This window comes from Cheilinus undulatus, linkage group 2, assembly GCF_018320785.1.
Source record: "Cheilinus undulatus linkage group 2, ASM1832078v1, whole genome shotgun sequence".
Lineage (NCBI taxonomy): Eukaryota > Metazoa > Chordata > Actinopteri > Labriformes > Labridae > Cheilinus > Cheilinus undulatus.
Window position 1 is genome coordinate 15248716 of NC_054866.1, and position 22679 is coordinate 15271394.

Sequence of the window (22679 nt, forward strand, 5' to 3'; positions counted from 1 at the left end):
GTATTTCTTTTGATTTAATTTGACAAATCTTAGTCACTTTTTGTTCCCCTTTAAACAATCACATCACACTTTTACATTTGTTAAAATATACTTCACTTTATTGCAGTTGACAGTTGGTGGCAGTGGTGGGATCAGCCAAAAAGGACATTGGTGACTTTCCCCCTTTTTTGTTGCTTGAGAAATGCCAGGAGGCAGAGGAAGGGGGAGAGGGGGAATCCTCAAGTTAGGCCAGACAGACAAAGAGGGCCAAACAGACAATGAAGATGAGCCTTGTGGAGCCTACATGAGAGCCTACAATCTCAGACCTGGCAAACATCCTACAGACCCATATTGGACAGCAGAAAGCTCGAGAGGATCACTGAGAGAAAGAGGTGGCACGACAGGACCAAAGATTTAAGGCCCTTCAACAGCAGTTCAGCCTTCTTCAGCTGGAGGTTAAAGCACATGGCTCTGCCAGGTTGAGGCCTGCACCACTGGAGAGGCCTCAAGAGGACATGCGCTTGGATGGCTCTGAAGCAGCATCTCCACAAACAGGTGACCTCTCTCATGAGCATTTTCGCTACTTTAAAGAGCCTAAATTACAAAAACTAACTGAAGCCGTCAAAGAAATGCAAATCACGCAAACAGCGGAAGCAAGAGAAGTTTCAGCACACAATTGTGTCTTCCCCTTCACCCTTACAACCTGAGGTACCACTAGGATTCCAGATTCCTGGTAATATTGTTGAGCTGCAGCAGCAGGATGACAGTTTATGTGAGTATCTCAAGAAAGCAAAAGACAATGAAATGCAAAATGAAGACGGGTACTGCTTACATGATGGCATTCTTTACAGACAGCAAGAGTCAGTGAAACAGCTAGTAGTCCAAAGAGAGGTCAGACAAACTGTCCTGAGCTTGGGCCACTCTATTCACTGCACTGTAAAAAATGTCCGTAGAAAATACGGCAAAAGACTGTCAAATAGCAACAGTAAAAGACCGTAAAACAAATAAACATATATTACTGTATAAAATACACAGAATTGCTGTAAATCAAGCAACGGTATGAAACATAAATTTTTACAATTAAAGTACGTAATAATTACAAAATTGTACCGTTTAAACGAAAGAAGATTGGGAAAATAAAGGAAAAATACTGTAATCTTCAAGACGGGCAATTACTCTAAAAATTACAGTAGTATTTTGTTAAAATTACAGACTTTTCTCTCATGTACATTTAAATTCACAGTAAAAATCTGTGAAAAAAATTGCAATCACATACCGTAATTTTAGCAGGGACAAGAGGTTAAAAATACTGCATGATCAGGAAAGTTCTGTAGAAAATACAGTAAAAACCTGTCAACCTGCAAAACCTGTGAACAAGCACCAATTTGTTGTTATGTCCACATTTGTTTCTCAGTGCTACACCACATGATGCTGCCTTGTGAAATAAACGGACAGTTACAGTTAATATGAAAACCTTATTGAAACCAAGAATGGTACCAAAAATCATTTTGTTTGTTCTTAATTCGATGGATGAAAGTGGTCAATTATTTTAGTTTAACTGATTTATTGGAAAAGAATGATGTTAATTGCTCTCACAAAGAATGCCATTGCATTTGTAAAGCCATTCCACTTCCTTTAATGCATCTAACACAAAATACATTGATGTACTTTAATGTTTCAGTCAATCTTCCAGAACTGAAATTGGATGACACATATTACCGATAGGAAATATAACAAGGTAATTGGAAAGAACTATTTTATATATACATAAAGAGAGAGAGAGAGAGATACATACTGTATATATAATATGTATATAATACAGTTGAATATATAGTATATACATTATATAAATACAATAGTTATTTTTACTGGTTAAACAACTTAAACATGAATGCAAATAGAATGACAAGAAACCCTCCATAATCAGTTTTAAAAATGAATGGGAACTGTACATATAGTCTATCAAATTGATTTCTAAGGGAAAAAAAATTCTTAAAAAAAAACAATATGAAACCATGGTTTAGTTTCTGAAATTTTAATTTACTTCTCATACCTTATGTAATTTAATCTAAACTTCTTTTTACCTGTATGTGGGGTTATTTATGTCTAGAAAATACGTTTTGTTTCATGTGCCAATGCTGTATTAACTATTGGAATCTGTTCAATAAAGTTGTATCAATATAAAAAATAAATATATAAAAATAATTTTGAAAAACTGTTTCTCGTCGCCATTCAACCCTGTCTACACAGGAACGATTTCTATTCTGTCTGTACTAGAACAGCGATTGGGTGTTTAAAAATGGAACAATTTGGAAACGAGCTGCAGAGTGAACAGTTTTCAGGTACCTCCCTCCATGTACACAAACAGTGCTGCTTTCTCGAAAATGCGTTTGCGCACTGTGGTTGCAGTCAATTGCCATGCGCGAATACGGTTTCGCGCAGGCGCGGGGAAAGAAGGACCTTATACGCATGCGTGTGTGGTTCGTTGGAAAATCGAACCGCCAACGGCTGCCTGGTAAACTACAGCGTTTTCGTGTCTTCTGTGGAAATATTTCATAAAGTTGCTGTCTGCTCGTAGAACGGGCTGCAAACGAAGATGGAATACAAAGCAGGACATTGGCGTGTATTAGTTCGACGTCACCCGGAGCTTCAGCCTACGAGCTATTGGTAAGGTATGTAGAACTTCTTTTGTCGTAGTGTCAAATATTTCTTGAGTTCTTTTCATTCAGTAACACCACGTGTTTATAGGTAGAAGTTAAATGGGTCAGGAGGCATTTTGTTTCAATTCTAGACCAGCCAACATTGCTGTTTGATTTGTATTTTTTGCTGTCATTTTAGCGTGGAGAACGTTTAACACTTGCTGTGTTGGGGACCATAAGTGAACCCCAAGCTCAGAGCTAACTCCGCCCACTTCAGACTTTTGAAAAATGCACAAAAAATGGGCGGTTGGATACTGGGAACACTGGGAAGAGGGAAAGAAAAAGGACGGAGTTTTCCAGATGAGGTGGGAGTGACCGTGATGTCCCCTAGCCAAAAAGTGAGAGTCCCGCCGCAGCACTGATGCTTCAGAGCGACCTAAGGTGAAGGATTTTTTCCTCTTCAGAGTCACATTCATATCTGTGTTCAGAGTCATATTCATATTCATATCTGTGTTAAGAGTCCCCTGAAGTAGGCTTTCCAGCTTATTCCTACCCTTCCATGAATATGGGCGCAACTTCCGCTCCGTTCTATCTAAATGGGACTTTGCATAGAAACGAGATGCTAAACGTGACTATTAAAGCAATTTTAATACCAAACTACATAAAGTTAGACTGCTTCACCTCAGATGGGATAATATTATTATTATTTCTCTAGCCTCTACTGGAGAGTTCAAATTGATGACATTACTTTAGATAACCTACAAGGGCATATTTAGCTAACTTTATTAGCTTTATATCAGTATAAAAAGATACATTTCTAGTTTGTGGAGTTGCTGAAATTCTCATTTTACAAACTAATCCCTCTTAAATATGGGAATTATATTTATAAAATTATCCATGACTCAAGTTGCCAGCTCTTCAGTTTGGTAAATGTCAAGTTTTGTATTAAGAATTAATGATAAATTAATACTAAAAGAATCACATCCCTGATGCACTTAGACAGTGGACAGCATGTTGTGAGAGACATATTTAACTTTGTCATAATATTAGTACCATGAACATAGCAACAGGTACTGAGCATTACAGAAAATATGATTAAAACATTTCAGCTCATTGATTTAACAAAAATGAAGCAGTATTTATTACAGCAAATATTTATTTATTTCAGAACAACCACTGTTGACACTAAATCACTTTAGTAAGCCTTTGGAAAAATCATGTTTTTGCTATTATTGTTACTGTACTGGAAGTTCCACTTCCATTCATAGCTACAGTAGACCCCCAGGAATAATGTGGTATCCACCTTATTTACTTATCTACAGCTTATAATACAAACAATGTGAACATGTGATAACAAAAATATAAATATTTACAAATTCCAGAAGAATTCCTATTGAAACAACTGTCGTTCTTTGTTAGCGTCTATAGTTAGTTGCTGTACTAGAATACATGTATTTAATGTAGCCTACTTCCGTTTTGGCACCGGAAGTTTCGCCCATATTCACATTTGCAGTAGCGGCCCCAGGAATAAGGGGGATAGTGTGGTGGTGGACTGTGGTGGTCCTGGGCACTACCTGTTGGCTCCAGCACCTCCTAAATGCACAATGGGGATATGTGCACGTCAGTGTCATGGCACTAAAGATTTAATAGCTCACTTGATTTTTGCAGGATGCCACAAAGCTCAAGAGTCAGAGAGGACAGTTGGAGGGCTGCTCAGAGGACATAAAGGGCTTCTCTCCTGTTTGAAAAAGAAGACAACCTCTTTTGCCTTGTTGAAACATTCTTGCCAGATGGGGTACCAGTGGAAAGCCTGCCCCATGTATTGTTTTTGTAGTAAGTGGATCTCAGAAACACTTTAAAGACTCATTTGGATGGTAATGGATGATTTGCTTGTAATTCTTTTCTACTTTTATCATCCTCCCAGGAGCCTCTTGCTAGGCTTCAAGGCAGCTCATGCTATGCATTGACCAGCATTGGGATCCACTCAGGAGTTCCTACAGAGGTAATAATTTTTCCTCTTTAGAGGTAGTTATATGGTATAGTGTAATGCTGGCAAAATGTTTTATTTCCTTTCAGCCGTGTGCATCATATGATACAATATCAGTTATTTTTATAACTGTGTTATTGTCACCTGTAACAACTGCTATCCTGAGGAAGACGGTTCAGGACAATAAGAGCCAAAACTAACAGACTGAAAAACAGCACATATCCCAGAGCAGTTGCAATAATAAACTAGAAAAGTACTCAGAGAGCGCAGACCTCCGCCATTAGCCCTATCTCCCAATAGTGAAGAGTCCTTTAAAAATTCCTAGATCCAGACGATGATCTGGATCAGTCCCAAAATCAAATCAGTTCTTCCTTTTGCCATTTCTGACATTCCCTGGAAATTTCATCAGAATCTATCCATAACTTTTTGGGTTATGTTGCCAACAAACAAACCCTGCTGATCACATAACCTCCTTGGCAGAGGTAATAATAATTGCACTGAATGGAACTGTGCAAAATTTCGTTGTACTTGTGTACAATGACAATAAAGATTCTGGTTCAGATTTTTAGGTTTGATAGTATCCAAATTTTCAAATTTAAAAAACAAAAAAGAAATAGATGTGCAGCATTTTTTTCTAAACCAAAACTGTTGTGAGCAGAAAAAGCGCAAGGGCAAGCAAGATGACTTACAGAGCTGTGGGATCAACACACACTCTAAGTGGAGAGGGTAGCACCAGTCACAGCTTAGTGTTGATTTTAGAAGAACATATAAACACAGCAACACCCGTCTGATAACTGCTTAACAGCTGGATCACTCTACATGTATGTCTGCATTTTGTGTCTGCTGTAGCTTCTGCCACAGAACACAAGGGATGTGACAAGACATTCAGCTCACGGGACAAGAAGAGATTGGGTCCACTCCTTTTTTGAGTGAATTCAAAAATTGGATAGTACTTTGCAATCAGTGCATACATAAGTGTTCAAAACTTCTAAGTTGACATGATTTGGTGCTTTACCTTGTCTTTCTATTTTTCCTTACTCTTTTTTAAGGTCCTGTTTCTTCTGCTAGTGGTGACTAGGACTCCATTACTTTATACTGTCTCCGGTATTCCACTCTTCTAAAAAGACGCCAGTTATCAAGGAAAAATAATGGTAAGCCTTGCACAGCATTTGTACATACCTCAATAAATTCTTTAGATTAATCTTTCTTTAAGCAACATGAAGCCATTTTATGTTTATTTTATGTAGTTTACACCAAGCACTGCATTAATCTGGTCATGTAGAAATACCCAGAATACTGCCATGCCACTGCTTTGTCCAGCTTGTTCTCAGTGTTCTGATGATCACACCATATGGGGGCCAATACAGTTTTCTGTGTGAGTCATATGTTTTCATTATGATTGATTTAAAATTCAGCGCCCATCATCTTTGTTACAGCAAAATCCTTTTGTACCCCAAAGCATTTAGGGTAAGTGTACCCATTAGGCCCACCAAAATCTAAGTTCACGTATTTTTCATAGATACTAAGATGGTTTATAAACATGATCATTTGTTAGAATGAAGGATTAATCCCTCATTTGAAGGTATATTTATTTACTTATGCATATTTTAGAGAACAAATTAAAGAAATGTTATGAATAAAGTCAAATGTCTGGCATGGGCTTAATTGGTACCTAAGTACCATTTAAGCCCACGTGTGTTCCAAATAAGCCCACAACCACGTTTATTGACAGAAATTTAAAAAAATATTACATTTTTCAAGTAGTAAACATATATTAATTCAGTAACATGTTATACATGTTAAACACAATTTATTTTTTGAACTTGGCTTTAATGTTTGGCTTGTAACAATGGACCACCACAAACATGACTAAGTAGGCCTAAACCTAATTTTCATTGGCTTCAGTATTTAACATTTCATTGAACATTTTATTTAATATTGACAAAATTTGATTCAATATTGACAAAATAAAAAAAATGTGTTTGTTTTTAAAAGTATTAAATGACATTACAGTGAATCAACAATATCTTATTGAACTTGGATTTAATGTTTGGCTGTAACAATGATGATTTTAGGACAGTTGCTGTAATTCCTCTTTTTTGTTGGCATTTTTCTCACTATAAACAAATGATTATGCAAAATTAACTGACATAACAATTCTTCTGGTCAGTGTGTGATCTGTGATGTACTCGTGTTAATGAAGTTAGTATAACAACATCCAACACAGGATTACAGCGAAAAGCTATCAAACCTCAAAATTTCATTTTTTTCTATTGAAACACAAGATGGGCTTAAATGGAACACACTGGGCTTAAATGGTTCTACAGTGACTACCAGGGAAATGAAGATAATATGTTCTCACCAAAATTAAACAAATGTTTAAAGAAATGCCTGTAGGCTAAATATGCTGCAAAACTTGCCATCATAGTTATTCCTCTTCTGCCAAACTTTCTGAATTATCAAGGAATTCTTGTTCAAAGTTTTATGTAAGATTTATGTAAAATGAATCAGAAAACACTTAGTTTGTGTACTTATCATTTTTAATCATTAAGCAGTGTATCTATCAGTAGGGCTACATGTATTGACTAGTGATTAGCTTGCTACGCTAGCTAGCATGACTCATCTTTTCACATAAAACTAAATAGTAAGAAATTACAAAAAACTACCTGTTTATACACAAAAAAACAAATCAATAATCTCTCAAATTACATAATATGAATGTACTTAACAAGTCAGTGGCTGAAAATGGTTGAAAAGAGGTTCTTTCTGAGGGTCCCAAAACACCAAAGTTTTGAGGCGACTTTATCTGAGCCTCCTTGAGACTGCACAAATGTAGGCAGGCCTTTTTCAATATCTACAAATGTGATTGGTGTCAAACAAAAACTGACATATAATTAAGAAATTGTGTGATTGGACAAAATAATGTATAGCATAAGACAGGCCCCTCTTTTTTTTTTTAAATTGACTTCAAAGTCGCAAGTGGGCTTAAATGGTGCCTGGGCTTAATGGGTAGGCTTACCCTAATACAATACAATAATAACTTTATTCATTCCCAAGGAAATTATATAGAAATTATATATAAAATTATATATTATATTTACATGTAAAAGCAAATTCTATATTTATTTGGGTGGTCTTACAAGTAAATATATAAATAAAGAGCATAGTTTGCAAATATTTATCTTGTGGTTCAACTACCTAAAATCACAATATAACCCTTATGAATGGTTCATACCAAGGTCTTTTGCTAACACTTGTGGTTTGGGCTATTGTGTGTAGCTTTAAACCAGTGTTAATTTAAACTAAAACTATGACTAAAAATGTTCATCGACAGCTTTGTTTTCCATGACAAAAACTAGACTAAGACTAACAAAAATAGATCTGTGATGACTAAAACTGACAAAAACTAAGTTTAGTTTTTGACTAGAATGTAATGTAGTTTTCATCGGACATTCAAAATCCATGATATCTCTCCACTGTGGGTAATTCTGTCAAAAAACAATGCAGCTGTAGCTCTTCTGTCTCTCAGCTGTAGAAAGCAGGGACCCCAGGTTTGGCAGGGTGCAGAGAACATCCTACTATGACTTGGTACCAGATTTAAGCAAGACAATAAATGCTTGGACTAAAAGTAAAACCTAAAATGTGAGGACTTTTTATGGACTAAAACTAAATGGACAGAAATGACTAAAATGTGACTGAAACTAAAATTCATTTCACTTAAAGACTAAAACTAAGACTAAAATTAAAAATATCTGCCAAAATTAAAACTGCTTTAAATAATGACATCAATTCAAATTTATGTTTAGTTTTACAGCAATAGCTATGTCACTTTTTGTGTGGGTCCATATCTTCTTGGATATGTGAAGGAGGGGGGAGCTCAGTGGATACAAGCCTGGGCACCACAGCTCTAAACTATAAAGGAAAAGCAAATTGCAATTAATATGTCATAACTGTCTCATTATAATCAATAACGGAAAAAGTAATTGGCTGTTGTTAGGTGATTGCTGACTTAATAGCTGGCACTTGTGGGTACATTTGCGTTTCTTCACCATATTCTATTATAGAAGCGATCTGTATGTACTGTACACACTGTTTATTTTATTCTGTTGTGCTGATTGTAAGCATGGCTTATTAGAGCCTAGTTTTCTCAAATTTACATCTGTGTAGGCATTAAACTGAAGCACTGAATCACTCTAACTTTGTTTTGTATATGTACTTCCTGCAGAGAGGATGGAGCCAGTCCAAAGTAGAACACCTGATGAACTGTGCTCGAGTCTTCAAGAAGATGAAGTTTCTTGGCCATGTGAAGCTTCCCAAGTGGAAGGCCTTCTTCAGTCAAGACTGGACTCATTACTCTTGAATCATTTAGGGGCAAGTGACTTTGTTTCATCTTCATGCATTACACCAAGGACTACCTGTCATACATATGGACACAAGCTTTTTTTTCCAAGATCTAAACTGCTTTTTGAGTATAAAGACAAGTTATCAGATGTGTTGAAAGTTTTTTTATTGCAAACATATAACTGCAGAGTTTCTTATTGTTTATCAGAGAGCTTGAATCTTTTGTTAAAAGTAGGAGTATTAGGGCACTACTGCAAAAATCTAGCAAATTAACTGAAATTTCACATGTTTTGTACTGTATTTTTTACAGTAAATTTCTGGTAACCACAGCTGCCAGTAATTTACTGTAAAATTTAAAGTTGGGCAGTATTTTGCTACTACCGTAAAATCTGCAAATATCAGCTGTAATTTCTCATGTTTTGTACTGTATTTTTTACGGTAAATTTCTGGTAACCACAGCTGCCAGTAATTTACTGTAAAATTTAAGTAGTTATAATAAAATACCGTTTAACATTATACGGGTCTATTGTTTTTATTACTGAGATAGATTGTATTTAGGTTTACAGGATTTCTGGTGTTTTTACAGTAATTTACCGTAAACAGGTTTGTTTCATTATCGTTATTTTTACAGCCAATCCCTGTAGAAAATGTTGTAATAGAGCTGTAACTTCTACATCAAATTACAGTAAGTTGTACAGCAAATTACCGTAAATATGGTTACAGTATAACTGTTATTTTTACAGCAAATCCTTGTATAAACGGTTACAATATCGTATTTTTTTAACAGAAATTTACAGTAAAAAAAAAACAGGTTTGAACTGTAATATTTACAGTTGTAGAATGAAAACACCGTTTTTTCTCATACATTCTCACCGTAATTTTTACAGTAAATCTCTGGTAACCACAGCTGCCAGCGTTTTACCGTAAATTTAACGGAATTTTTTTTACAGTGTGGGCTGGCCACCTGGGGAAACATAAAACCTTAGCTCGCATTAGATGTTGTTTTTGTTGGCCTGGTTTACGTAAAGATGTTGCCAGTTTTTGCAGGAGTTGCCCACAGTGTCAGAAGACATCGGCCAGATTCCCTGTAAAAGTCCCCCTTCAGCCCCTTCCAGCCATCAGCACTCCATTTGAATGTCTGGGAATGGATATTGTTGGCCCCGTAGAGAGGAACAAGTCAGGTAACAGATTTATGCTGGTGATTACAGACTATGCAACAAAATACCCAGAAGTGTTCCCTCTAAAATCAGTCAAAGCTAAAGCAGTAGCATTTTCCCTGGTCCAGTTCTTTTTGAGGGTGGGATTTCCTCAGGAAATTCTGACTGATCAGGGCATGAACTTTATGTCAAAACTGCTAAAAGATGTGTATCAGCTGCTGGGCATTAGAGGTTTGAGAACAATGCCCTTCCACCCTCAAACTGACGGTTTAACGGAACGGTTCAATTAGACATTGAAGCAAATGCTGCGCAAATTTGTGAATGAAACTGGTTCTGATTGGGACCAGTGGCTTCCCTATCTAGTTTTTGCTTATAGGGAAGTCCCCCAGGCTTCTACAGGGTTTTCCCCATTTGAATTGCTCTTTGCCCATGAGGTAAGAGGACCTTTGACCTTTAACCCTCTTGAAAGAAATTTGGGAGGGGGATAATGCCAACAAAGAGCCTGTGAATGTTGTTTCTTACGTTCTCCAGATGAGGGAGAAGTTGGACAAAATGACCACGTTGGCTCAGGAACACAAGATGGCCTCCCAACAACACCAGAAAAACTGGTACGATCGAGCTGCTCGGGAAAGGGAGTTTCAGCCTGGCCAGGAAGTGTTGGTGATGCTGCCCACTGAGGAGAGCAAGCTGCTAGCTAAGTGGCAGGGGCCACTTATGAGGTAACCCAGAAATTAGGCCCTACAACTTATGAAATCTCTACTCCAGGTCAGGGTCGTGCCATCCAGGTTCTTCACATCAACCTTTTGAAGGAGTAGATCCCAAGATTAGAGAAACCATCAGTGTTCTTCATCAGGAAAGCAGAAGATGAGGAGGTGGAAGAACAGTATCTGCCTCAACCCTCAACATCAGCTCTCAGCCTGGACCACCTCACAGAGCAATAGCAGTCGCAGGTGAGAGCCCTCTGTACCGCTGATCTGTTCACAGAAAATCCTGGCCGTACTAATCTTAGCAATCATGATGTCATTCTAAAAGAAAATGCTTTGGTTAAGCGTATGAGTTACAGGATTCCAGAGCGCCTACTGGGCCCACTTGAGAAGGAAATTAAGCTGACGCTTTCCCTTGGTATCACTGAGGCCTCCCAGAGTGAGTGGTGCAATCCCATTGTTCTAGTTCCAAAGAAAGATGGCACAATCAGATTTTGCATTGACTTTCGCTACCTAAATTCAATCTCAAAGTTTGACTCATACCCCATACCACGCATTGATGACCTCATTGATCGTCTGGGCAGGGCAAAATACCTGACCACTACTGACCTCTCTAGAGGCTACTGGCAGGTGCCTCTTACAGCCAGGTCTCGTGAGCTGACTGCCTTCAGAACACCATGGGGACTGTTCCAGTTCACTATCATGTCTTTTGGATTGCATGGGGCTCCAGCCACATTCCAGAGGCTAATGGATAAGGTACTGAATGGTCTCTCACATTTTGCATCAGCATATTTGGATGACATTGTGGTGTACAGCAATAGCTGGGAGGAGCATCTGGGGCACCTAAAGGTTGTTTTTGAGTGTCTTCAAACTGCAGGTCTTACAGTTAACCCAGCCAAGTGTGCCATCACAAAAAGGGAGACGGAGTATCTTGGCTATGTCATTTGCAGTGGAGCCATCAAGCCTCAGGTTCAGAAGGTTCAGGCCATACAGTCCTGCGCATTACCCCAGACCAGGAAGCAATTAAGATCCTTCCTGGGAATGTCAGGTTGGTATCACAGATTCATCCCTAACTTTTCTACAAGAGCTGCTGTGCTTACAGACATGACAAGTTTAAGGGGGCCAAACCAGCTTCTGTGGTCAGAGGAAGCAAAGGCAGCCTTTAAGGACATACAGCAAGCTTTGAGTGGACATCAAGTGTTGCACTGCCCAGACTTCTAGCTGCCCTTCATTCTTCAAACAGATGCCTCTGACTGAGGGCTAGGTGCAGTGCTCCTTCAAGGCCATCCAGAGGACCAGCATCCCATTGCATTCATCAGCCGGAAGCTCTACCCCAGAGAGACCCGCTACTCTACAGTAGAGAGGGAATGTTTAGCAGTGAAATGGGCTTTGGACTCACTGGGATACTACCTCCTGGGACGACAGTTCTGTCTGGAAACAGACCACTAGGCCTTGAGGTGGCTAGAGAGGATGAAGGACTCAAACAGCAGGATAACCCGCTGGTACCTTGCCATGCAGCCCTACAAGTTTGAAGTTCATCACATACCAGGCAAGCAGAACTCTACTGCTGACTACCTGTCCCGCTGTCCCAGCGAGTGTCCAGAGAAGGGGGAGTGTGTGGCTTGTTAGTATTTCTTTTGATTTAATTTGACAAATCTTGGTCACTTGTTGTTCCCCTTTAAACAATCACATCACACTTTTACATTTGTTAAAATACACTTCACTTTATTGCAGTTGACATTTGTTTTCTGATTTGGGTGCACACAATTTAATTAACATTCTGTCATTTGCTTTAATTTGATGCTGTTTTGGTTAATTTTCAGTATAGTCACACTTCCTTTGTTCTTTTTTTTGAGATCACCTAACAAAGGACCAGCTGGCTGATCAAGATGGCCTTTTAAGTCCTGCCCACAGGAAGTGGAGGCTGCCAGCAGTGGAGGCTGAAGGAGGGGAGACTTGGACTATGATTTGCAAATTAGATTAAGTTCTTTTGCTTTAGGCTTTCTGATATTTAAGTAATCATTTATTTTGTAAATAGTTTATTTAAATAGGTTAATTTTGGTTGGTTTCTGTTTAAATAGGTACATGTTTAGTTTGTTGTCACATTAGTTCCCCCCTTGTTTGTGTTGGACTAGTCCATTTTGTGTTTATAACCCCTCATGTGTTACTAATTGTTAGGTCTGCTTTAGTTATGTCTGGTTAGGTTAAAGCTTCAGTTATTTTGTTTAGTTGACCTCATGATAAGTTTGGGCCCTAATTTACAATTTTTTCCACTTATGTCAATTTTTGTTAACAAATTATTCTTTAATTAAAGATATTTTCTATTTTTACACCTTTGTCCTTTGTCTTAATTGCTTGGTCCCTGACACAATGCAAAAAAACAATAACATCTTAAATTGTCAATGCCATTAAAACAAAACCACTTAACAGTTCTCTACTGAAAATGTTTAAGCTGGGTTTTACCTACCAGGCTGAGAGATGACAACACTGTCCCAGACATACTCCTTTGTCTTCTCCTTTTTCTTCTTCTTTTTCTTCTTGTCATCCTGCAAAGGAATTTTGTTTCTTCAATAACTTTTCCTTTCAAATGAACTTTTTAAAGATTCATCATGAGTTCAACAATTTAATACAGAGTGCAAATCACAGTAGAAACCATAAGACAAGGTCAAAATTAGTCATCCATTTGAAAAGCCAATGGCAGCTGGAATGAAAGAGTTTTTAATGTCATTGTCCTGCAAACGGGCATTCTGAATCTGAGGCCGGATGGAAGCAACTTAAACTCTGAGAAAGAGGGTGGCTGTGATCAGCCAAGCAGGGTTATTATAGCTAACTAAATAACTAAAACTGAAATGTAAAAATCATTTACGTTAACTGAAACTAAATCAAAACTAAACTTTACAAATAAAATGAAAACTAACTAAAACTGTATTGTGTGCTTACAAAACTAACTAAAATGAAATAGAATTAGGGGCAAAATCTCCTTAGTTTTAGTCCTTGCCACTAGCTCACTGACTGACATGAACACCAAAGCCTAAAGAGAAAAAAATTGTCTGATTTTGATTGAAAACAACATAACACAGTGGTAATTTTAGGTCTTGAGTTGTATACAAACATTAAAAGTGAATAATTACAGTGAAAAGTTAAAAGCCCTTTTTGGGTCTTGACCCAGGTATCCCACTTTGCCACAAAAACTAAAACTAACACTAAAACTAATCAAAACTAAACTCAAATGAAGCATTTTTACAAAATAAAAACTAAACTAAACTAAAAAAAACAGCAGTAAAAACTAGGTAAAACTAAACTGAATTTCAAAACAACAGGTAAAAACTAAATAAAAATCAAAACTAATGAAAAATCCAAAACTATTATAACCTTGCAGCCAAGACTGACTGGGCCTCACTCTTAAAGGAATATTTCAGGATTTTTGAAGTTGGGTCATGTGAGGTGCTTGGCTACAGTAGTGGCATTAGCCTTCAGTGATTTCTGTAAAAGTTAAATCTTAACTTGTTTTTTAAATTCCCTATACCATGTCATGTCCCCTTATTGAAACTGTTATTACGTTGAATAATATTGTTCTTAACTGATTTTGAGAGCCGGGGTTTGTTGTTGGGATAGATGGAAATTAATTTCCTGGGAATAATCAAATCCGTGCAGAAATTAATATAAGCTGGCACAGCCTCAGTTAGGTTGTCAAGGTCTGCACAGACGTTTTTAACAAGCCTTCGCTTTGCATATTATTCCTGTTGGCAATGCAAACAAGCTAGCAAGCAGTAACCTGCAGTAACCTGGTTGTATGTTGAACAGTAAAAACATTAAAAAAAAACTTTCAAGCTCTGCATATTTCCCACACACTCTTTGCTTTAGCTTTGGTATAGATTCGGTGCACACAAACACTCTAGCTCAAGGCTCAACTCATCCATTTAGTTTATGAACCACGAACAAGGATAACATCCTCAGGGTTGTGTTATAGACTCAGAAATCTTTGTCTTTAGATCAAACCAGTTGCTTATAGTTCAGGCACTCCCTCCATGTATCATAGCTGAGTCTTCATTACAGCAGCATGAACTCAGACCCGATTCAGTCTTTTTCTCAAATCTACATGCAAAATTGCATTATCATTGATAGACCTCCCACTGCCAGCTTTCCATCTTTAAGATGGTGCCTGATTATGAATTTCTCTCCTGTGAACAGCAGCAGCAGCAAAGGTGGGAAGTGCATTTAGATATCTGTGCTCAGATGATGAAAACATTAGCATGCAGTCTTATTACTATGTATGACAATCAAAAATAGCAACACCTGGGGTGGTTCCATCTAAAGCTACTCGGATCACATGCCTTTATTGTTTTATCGTGCTGCTGTTGGTACAGAAGGCGTTTTCACTCACCATCACTGGGTGTAAACCTCAAAACTCAGGCACACCTGCTAGAAGTAGGAAACAGGTGCCTACACTCAGGACTCCAAGCCAAAGGCATTCCTGTGTTAGTAACATTTCTCCTCTATTAGTTCTGTTCTTGGGATAGTTACTCCTTTATGGTTTTGCTATTCTAATCAAAATGAAAAAATAAGCGATGAATGAATAGAATAGCATCAAAATACATTTTGATTATTCAAAAAAGTCCCTGGGGAGGAACCCATGCTCCAACAAAGTTTACAACCCTTGCAAAGCCTCAAAATGTCTTCATATCAAGGAAAGTACAGCAATGCAGATACTTTAAGATACACCGAAACAATGCATTGGTAGATAACTGTGTGGTAAAATGGTATGTAGTAAATAAAGGTATGATCAGTGATATTGCACAAATAGTAAAGACAGATTTAGTTTACACCTGGCCTGGAGATGGTAAGTTTTTGTTACTTTTAATTAGATGTGGTGATTTTGAGTTTTAATGCTTTCCTAAGAGCTGATGAGTAAGTGATATTGGGTAATTCTAGAGATGCACAGATTGAGAAACTTAGGGTGATACTGCTTTTTGTAATACCTCTTTTGGTGTAACACTCCTCATATGTCAACCTTTTCTTTCACATTTGACCATAAAAACAGATCAGAGTTTGTCCGAAAGGCCATTTTTTCCAAAACAGCCTGGCTGCAGACCATACATCTCAGATGAACCGTCTATGGCAGTGGCCATCAAAGACGCCATCTATTTCAAAACTGAAGTGCTTTAATTTGCTGGTACAGCATATTTCCTGTTTCAGATTTCTGGCAGTAACATTCACGAAATAACAACATCACAAACATTTTAGATGAATAAACATTTCATAAATAAAACCGAGAAGAGATCAGTAGTCTAATCCAGGATAAAATTATGTATAAACTAGGGCTGTCAAAGTTAATGCGTTAATATCACATTAACTCAAATTACTTTTAACACCACTAATTGTTGTCGTGATGCAGTGCAAGCAAGTAGAAAAGGATACAGGACAGAGACTTCTGAATAGCAGGTTCAGATTTCAGATCATGCCAAATTAGACTGAATTTATTTTCTCCTACTGTCGACATGAACTGAGTTACCAGGAGTTCGTAGTCTTAAATAGCTCTATGAGCATACCGCTAATGCAGAGAGCCGCCCCCTTAGTCATGCTGGATTGTTTACAGTGGATTATTTATTGTTTATTTTACATTTGGCCTTTTTTTCCATTTGAAGATAAAAAGGTGATGAATAATAGCAGACATTTTTCAAGTAATTACTTGCTTTTTCTCTTGAGTAGGGCGGCTTGTCCACCTTACTCACCTCTGACCACATCAGAACAGTGACACACCGTTAGATGTGTCTGTGCCTTACTGCTGATCTCTCAGTGGACATTTGACTTCTCCCAGTAACCTGTAAGGGTGTAAATCACCAGTATCGATTCTCAGAACAACGATTCGATATTTGCAGATATCATAAAGTCTGCCACGATTTGATTGCGATTTGATTCGATTTAGAGGCCTGTAATTGATAGACGACATTGTGAACCCATTTACCAAATTCTGTTACTTTTCACATAAAGGAAAAAAACACAATATTGATACTCTCTTGGCTGCTAGCCATTACCTGCTATCCGTGCCTAGCGGTGTTGTGACTAGTGGATGGGCGGAAACTGTCATAACCAAGCACGTGGGGGAACTTTCAAAATAAAAGCGTAAGGTAAAAACGGCGATTAATATCGATGTTTATACTTTCAATCGATTTGATTGAATCAATGCTCAAACAATCAATATATCGATCCAGATCGATGAATCATTACACCTCTAGTAACCTGTAGTGTAATTCTTTAACTGTATTTAGTCTCTCATTTTGTATCATCTTGTTGTGAGTCCTCCTGGTGTAAAAGGATGTTTCTGCGAACCTTTAGTTCCCTCATGTAAGGTTGTAACTCTCTGCTTTAGTGTGAAGGATCAGGGATGATCTTTGAGGGAGTTAAACTTAACTGACCATGTTTTGTATGTACATCTGTGATGATGGGATCTGTTGTTCTGTGTTAAGCTGCTGAGAACAGAGGAGAACTTCTAGAAGTCTAAAGTTTGACTCTTGGTATTATTCAGTAATGTTACATTAAGGTCAGTATCTCCATCTATTGTCCTTGTTGGTCTTGAGTTTACCATGTAATGATCTCAGCATATTTTTGGAGCATTCAGTATCTTTGAGCTTAGTCTAGGAAATTTTCTGGACATTATCTGTCGTTATTTTGGATTGGTGACGTGAACAAACATTTGCATAAAGAAAGCATTTTTGTCCACTTGTGTTGATAAGGGTATTTAAATCTTGAGAAATAGTCCTGCATGGGACATTTAGAACAAATTAAAAAAGTGTGATTAATTTGTGATTAATCTCAAGTTAACTATGAAATTTGTGAGATTAATCGTGATTAAAAATTTTAATCTATTGACAGCCCTACTATAAACCTGTTTTAGAAGTAGTTACACAAATGGTGGCTTGCTTTAGCTTCGTTAATTTTGCTAGCAATGTTATTTAAGTTACTACATAAGCCAATGTAGCTAAGTAAGCTTTAGCAACTTGAGCTTTAACAAACTTAGATAAAGCTAACATAGCTACATAGCTTATGTAGCTGCTTTGTGAGCTTACCCTTAGTTACGTTAACTATATTAGCTACTTAGCTTTGTTAGCTACATAGCTATATTATCATGCATCTAAAGGGGCTATGTAAGCTATGCTTGCTGAGTTATGTTTTCATGAAAGACTTTTTTTTCATGTGAGCAGACTGTTTACATTATTACTTGTTTTGTAATCAGGTTTTGCAGGTCAGGTTTAACTTGGTATTCTAACCCTTACCCTAACCCTGAACTGAAGTTTTACCTGATTTTTTAATTTTTTTCTCAAAAGTTCAAGCCTGTATCCTGAAATAGATGTCCTCTGAGATTTATGGTCTGTGAGATAAATGGTTTGCAGCCAGACCCTTCTTATTTTTTCTGTCCTATAAAAATCTTTCGTTTGATTTAGCAGCTAAATATTTCAGATTACAGCATAAAATTTATTGATCAAAACACTTCAGCAATGATTACTGATATCTGTCTATGCGGCATTATTTGGCCAATGGATGATGTTTGTAAACAGGCCAGATATTGGCCATTTCTGATGTTAAACCTATGCAATGGTAAAGGCTTAGTCTCCACCTGGGTCCTCCAAATAACTAAAAAGGCCCCCACCTGCTGTGTGAATCACTCGTATTCACAGTGGAGATTTCAGAGACATGAGAAACTTGAGTGATCAAACGTGACTTCAGGAGAAAACAAACAAGGAGGACGATCAGTTCTGTTTATCAGTAAAAACAAAAAAATAAATTAATACAAGTGACATTACGGCTGGCTAAAAATTATTATATTTGTTGTTATGTTTGTAGGTTAAATGTATCTGAATGATGATGCTACCTGGTCTGCTTGTTCTAATTTGCTATTGTGGGTATTCTGTTGGAGGTGGCCTGACCTTGGAATGTAAATGTGAAACATGTCTGATGAAATAAGTTAAATTGAGCCTTAAGTTGGTGTAGTCAACCTAGTGTTGTGTGGGTTTGTTTTGCTTAAGTATAAAAGAGTATTGCGTATAAAGTTATCCGTAAAGTGATATAAATAATGAACTTGTCACAGTACATCCCGGTAACAGAGTTATCAGCAATATTTCTATGTACAACTTCATCATCTGTTGCAGTTCCTACAATTTACCTCACTGTCGCTATCTGATGAGCTACTGGATGAAGAAGAAGAGGAGGAGGAGGAGGAAGAAGAGGATGATGAAGATGACGAGGATGAGCTTGAATCCTGTGAAAAAAAAGGGGAAAGTTATTGTTCATTTTGCTGAACAGGAAAGTTGCAACCTTCATTGGCGGTTTAGTGATTCACAAGAACCCAACCAAATGAGTCATTACAACACGCTAGTGCGAGGCTTTGTTCGAGAATGCAGTGTAGCTCGCAAAAAGAAGGGAGGAGCTCCCTCAAGCACATAGAAACACACAAAAGAAACTACACAAGCAGACATTTTACCAAAGCAACACACGCCCATTTCGGTTATGCTGTGAGCCACTCCGAGAAAAAGTGACAGGAGGAGAGCTTTATAAACAAATTCATGCCAATCCCACTTCTCTCCTGTTTGAGTTTCTGTTGCGAGATATGGCCCTCTTTGTTGTTCCTTCTTTTTCATAATACAGAACTATCAACTTGGCAAAGCAGGCTTACATCTGCTTCCTACTGTTAAACATTCTGTAGTACATTCTTTCAATATTCAGCAGCACAGATTTTGCAAGAGAAGATTCTTCATAGTGCCCAACCTCCCCGAAAGTGGTTATGTCTTTTTGTAAACACATACTTTTTTCTTCTTCTTCTTGGTTTTTTTCTTCAGCTTCTTCTTCTTCTTATCTTTATTGCTGAAACCCTCATCCTCACTGTCAGAGGAGGATGGAGAGCTATCAAATGAGTACAACTCCTGGTAAAGAAAAAAGGAAAAAGCTTAGAATTCAATTTGTTGACAATAGTAACACATAAAGGAATCAGCCCATGCTGCAGCAAAACTTGAAGATCTTTATTTCAGTCACTTTAATTGATTCTTAACATTGACTGGCATTGAATGCTTGTTGGTGATAAAGTAAAATGCTGTTTGGAAATTTCTCTGCTTCTTACTTGTCCATCTCCTGCAGCAGTTTGACATCCAGGTTGACTCTTGTCTCCTTCTACCTTCCCGATGTCTTTGGGCTCTGCAACATCTGTGAGGGACTGAATACCACCAGAAAGGGCTGCTGATGGACCCCTAATCCCAGACCCAACACCTATGGCTTCACAATGAAAGATGACAGAATTGGCATGTTGGACACAATGAAGTGTTCATCTGATCTATTGTTTAAGAGCACCTAAAACAGGCTGACAGGTTTCAAGTATTTGTAAACTTTGTGACAGTCTGCTGATGCTGCTGTTGGGCTGTTTTAGGCTTTTTGGCTGTCAAGTCAAACTTTATCTATATAGCACATTCCATGTACAGGGCACACATTGTGCTTTGCATTCAGTCACCCTTTAAATCACTTAATATTACTTTGTATAGCCCCATTTCATTGAAGTGTTAACTAAAGACAATAAGAAAAGAGCAAGCCAGGCAAAACTCTTACTCAAATTATTTACTAAGATGTGTGTGATGTTATTGGCACAATATTTGCAAGCCCAGAGGCAGATAAAAGCTTAAAAAGTTAAATCTGTATTGACAGATATGAAAATTTCTGCAGCTATGCACAACCTTTACATTTGTTATGCAGATAAGGAGAGTGTATGAATGCATGCACCATGGTGCTCCACCTTATAGGGCAAAGCATTACGTTTGTGGAGTTTTGAGCAGAAGCATGGTATAGGCAGATGAGCTTGGAAATATCAGCATATCGGATATCATGAGGCAAAGGAAGTAAGGCTGAACTTCCTCATTTAGATGGCAAAGTTCAAACAGGAGAAAAGCAAATAATCCTGCAATAGATACCTGCAGAATGGTGTCTGTATATGCCATCTGCAACCAATTCAAGCAATTTATTGCAACAATTAAGAGAAGTGCCGCACCCTTGGCAGTAAAATGTCACTTATAAACACTATTTGTTAGGCAGGCAAAGGCTATAAGCTGGTGTAAAAAAATCTTAACTATCGGAGACTTACAACAACACAAAGTTCCCCTGAAAAAACAACTACTTAGCCTTAATTTTAGAGCTGAGTCAAAAATGCGACAAACCTTGAGGGGGTTTGGACTCCATATTCGTCCAAACTTCTCCTCACTCCACGTCTCCTCTGCCAGACCTGCCTGCAGTCTCCACCCTTATGTGAAGGTGTGTATGGAGGGAGAGAGTTGCAGGGTGTGGAAACAGTGAAGGCAGCTACAAGTCCCAGTGACTTCCTTTCACATCTTTCAAAATCAATCCCGCATTTAAACAGGAAATTAAACGGTACTGATGATATTCCCACTAAGCAGCCTATGCAGTGCACAAATTTAGCTGGTTTCGCTAACAGATTTATTACTGTAACAGTGCCTCTCACGCCGTAATAGCTCACTTTATTTGATCCATTCTGTTTTATTTTGAAAGTAACAACGACATACAGTCAGTGTTCTGGCAGTTAAATCTGAATCGTAGGCCAATCACAGCTTGTAGGTCTGGTTTACCTGTCCCAACAGGTAATGCCTGTTTCACAGCATGAACGATAGGTACGGTACAAATTCCGTAAAGGCAAGGAAAGCCATTTTACTACAGTGATAGCAAAACAGGTCACATCATACACCTGGAAAATGCATAGGAAATGCAGTATATTTAGCCCATAATTTGCATGCTAATCCATTTTCTGATTATATTGTGCCCATTTCTACTTTTGACGAGTCCCAACTAGGCTTTTAAGAGGCTGTAGGGCATCAACCTTTTATCTTTTTGCGTATAATTATGAACCGGGTTATTTCTAACTAAATTTGCACCTAATAGCCAAAAGAAATCATTTCGAAGTGGGATGGTTTCTGCTTCAAAAAGTTCTGTCTTGCTATAATGCAAAATCCTATCATGTAAACCAGTGTTTTTACAAAATAGGTGGCCTCAAACCCTGAGGGATTGGATAGGTTGATCATGGAGACTGTGTGAAATGAGAGGGGGTAATAAAACAAAATCTAAAATCAAGTACTGACATTATTTGCGACGGAAAAAAAAGATAGGTATTTACTGATGTTATTTATCACCGTTTACACATTTTATTCTGATTTTTTTCTATGGTAATCCTTTAATTCAAGCAGCTGCTGTTTGTTACATGAAAAGGGGGAATCAGGCATGGTTATAACCTTAATAGAGTTGTGGCACCACCACTTCCATCAGTCAGGGATAACAGTCACATGAATGATCATTTCAACCCACTTCCTCCCTGATTCCACATGGGGATTTTTGTTAAGGGTTACACCATACATGTTTTGTACTGAGAAAAAAACAACTGTATTTTGGGTAAGAAAACTACGTTTTGACTAGGGCTGTAAACATCAACGCGTTGACGCTTGTGATTAATCTTGAAACCTTCACGCATTAAAAAATACCGCAGTTTAATCATATGACTAAATTTGACCACAACTTGTTCCCATAGTCCTCCAGCGTGGATATTTACTTTCCTGGGGATGAAGAGGTGAGAGGTCAGAGATAGCCAGCAGTGATGACTAAGGAGACAGACCCAGGTCTGCTTAATGGCAATTTTCTTTTGAAAAGCTGGTGAATGTTAGTTAAGATAATACCAAAATTGTCGGTACATGCTGCAGTGATGAACTGTCTTTACACCATAGCACAGCGAATCTCTACATAACGTTTTCTTTTTGGCTGTGATGAGGAATGTACGAACTGACAAATGGAATGAAAATACAAATGATAAGACTGTTCTATAATTTCATTTATG

The 22679-nt window shown here is 37.7% G+C and overlaps 1 protein-coding gene across 1 annotated transcript in view; it reads right to left on the reverse strand.

Annotated features, from left to right (window-relative positions):
• LOC121522359 (cylicin-2) overlaps positions 1-21119 on the reverse strand; it is a 36012-nt gene extending 14893 nt beyond the window's left edge. Inside the window, exons 1-5 of the mRNA XM_041806608.1 lie at positions 21001-21119; positions 19920-20071; positions 19609-19725; positions 18969-19064; positions 13275-13353 (exon numbers count right to left, since the gene is read on the reverse strand). Of these exons, the coding sequence (XP_041662542.1) occupies positions 13275-13353; positions 18969-19064; positions 19609-19725; positions 19920-20071; positions 21001-21022 (466 nt within the window). The 5' untranslated portion in view covers positions 21023-21119. The remainder of the gene's footprint in view (positions 1-13274; positions 13354-18968; positions 19065-19608; positions 19726-19919; positions 20072-21000) is intronic.
• Positions 21120-22679: the final 1560 nt, after the last annotated feature.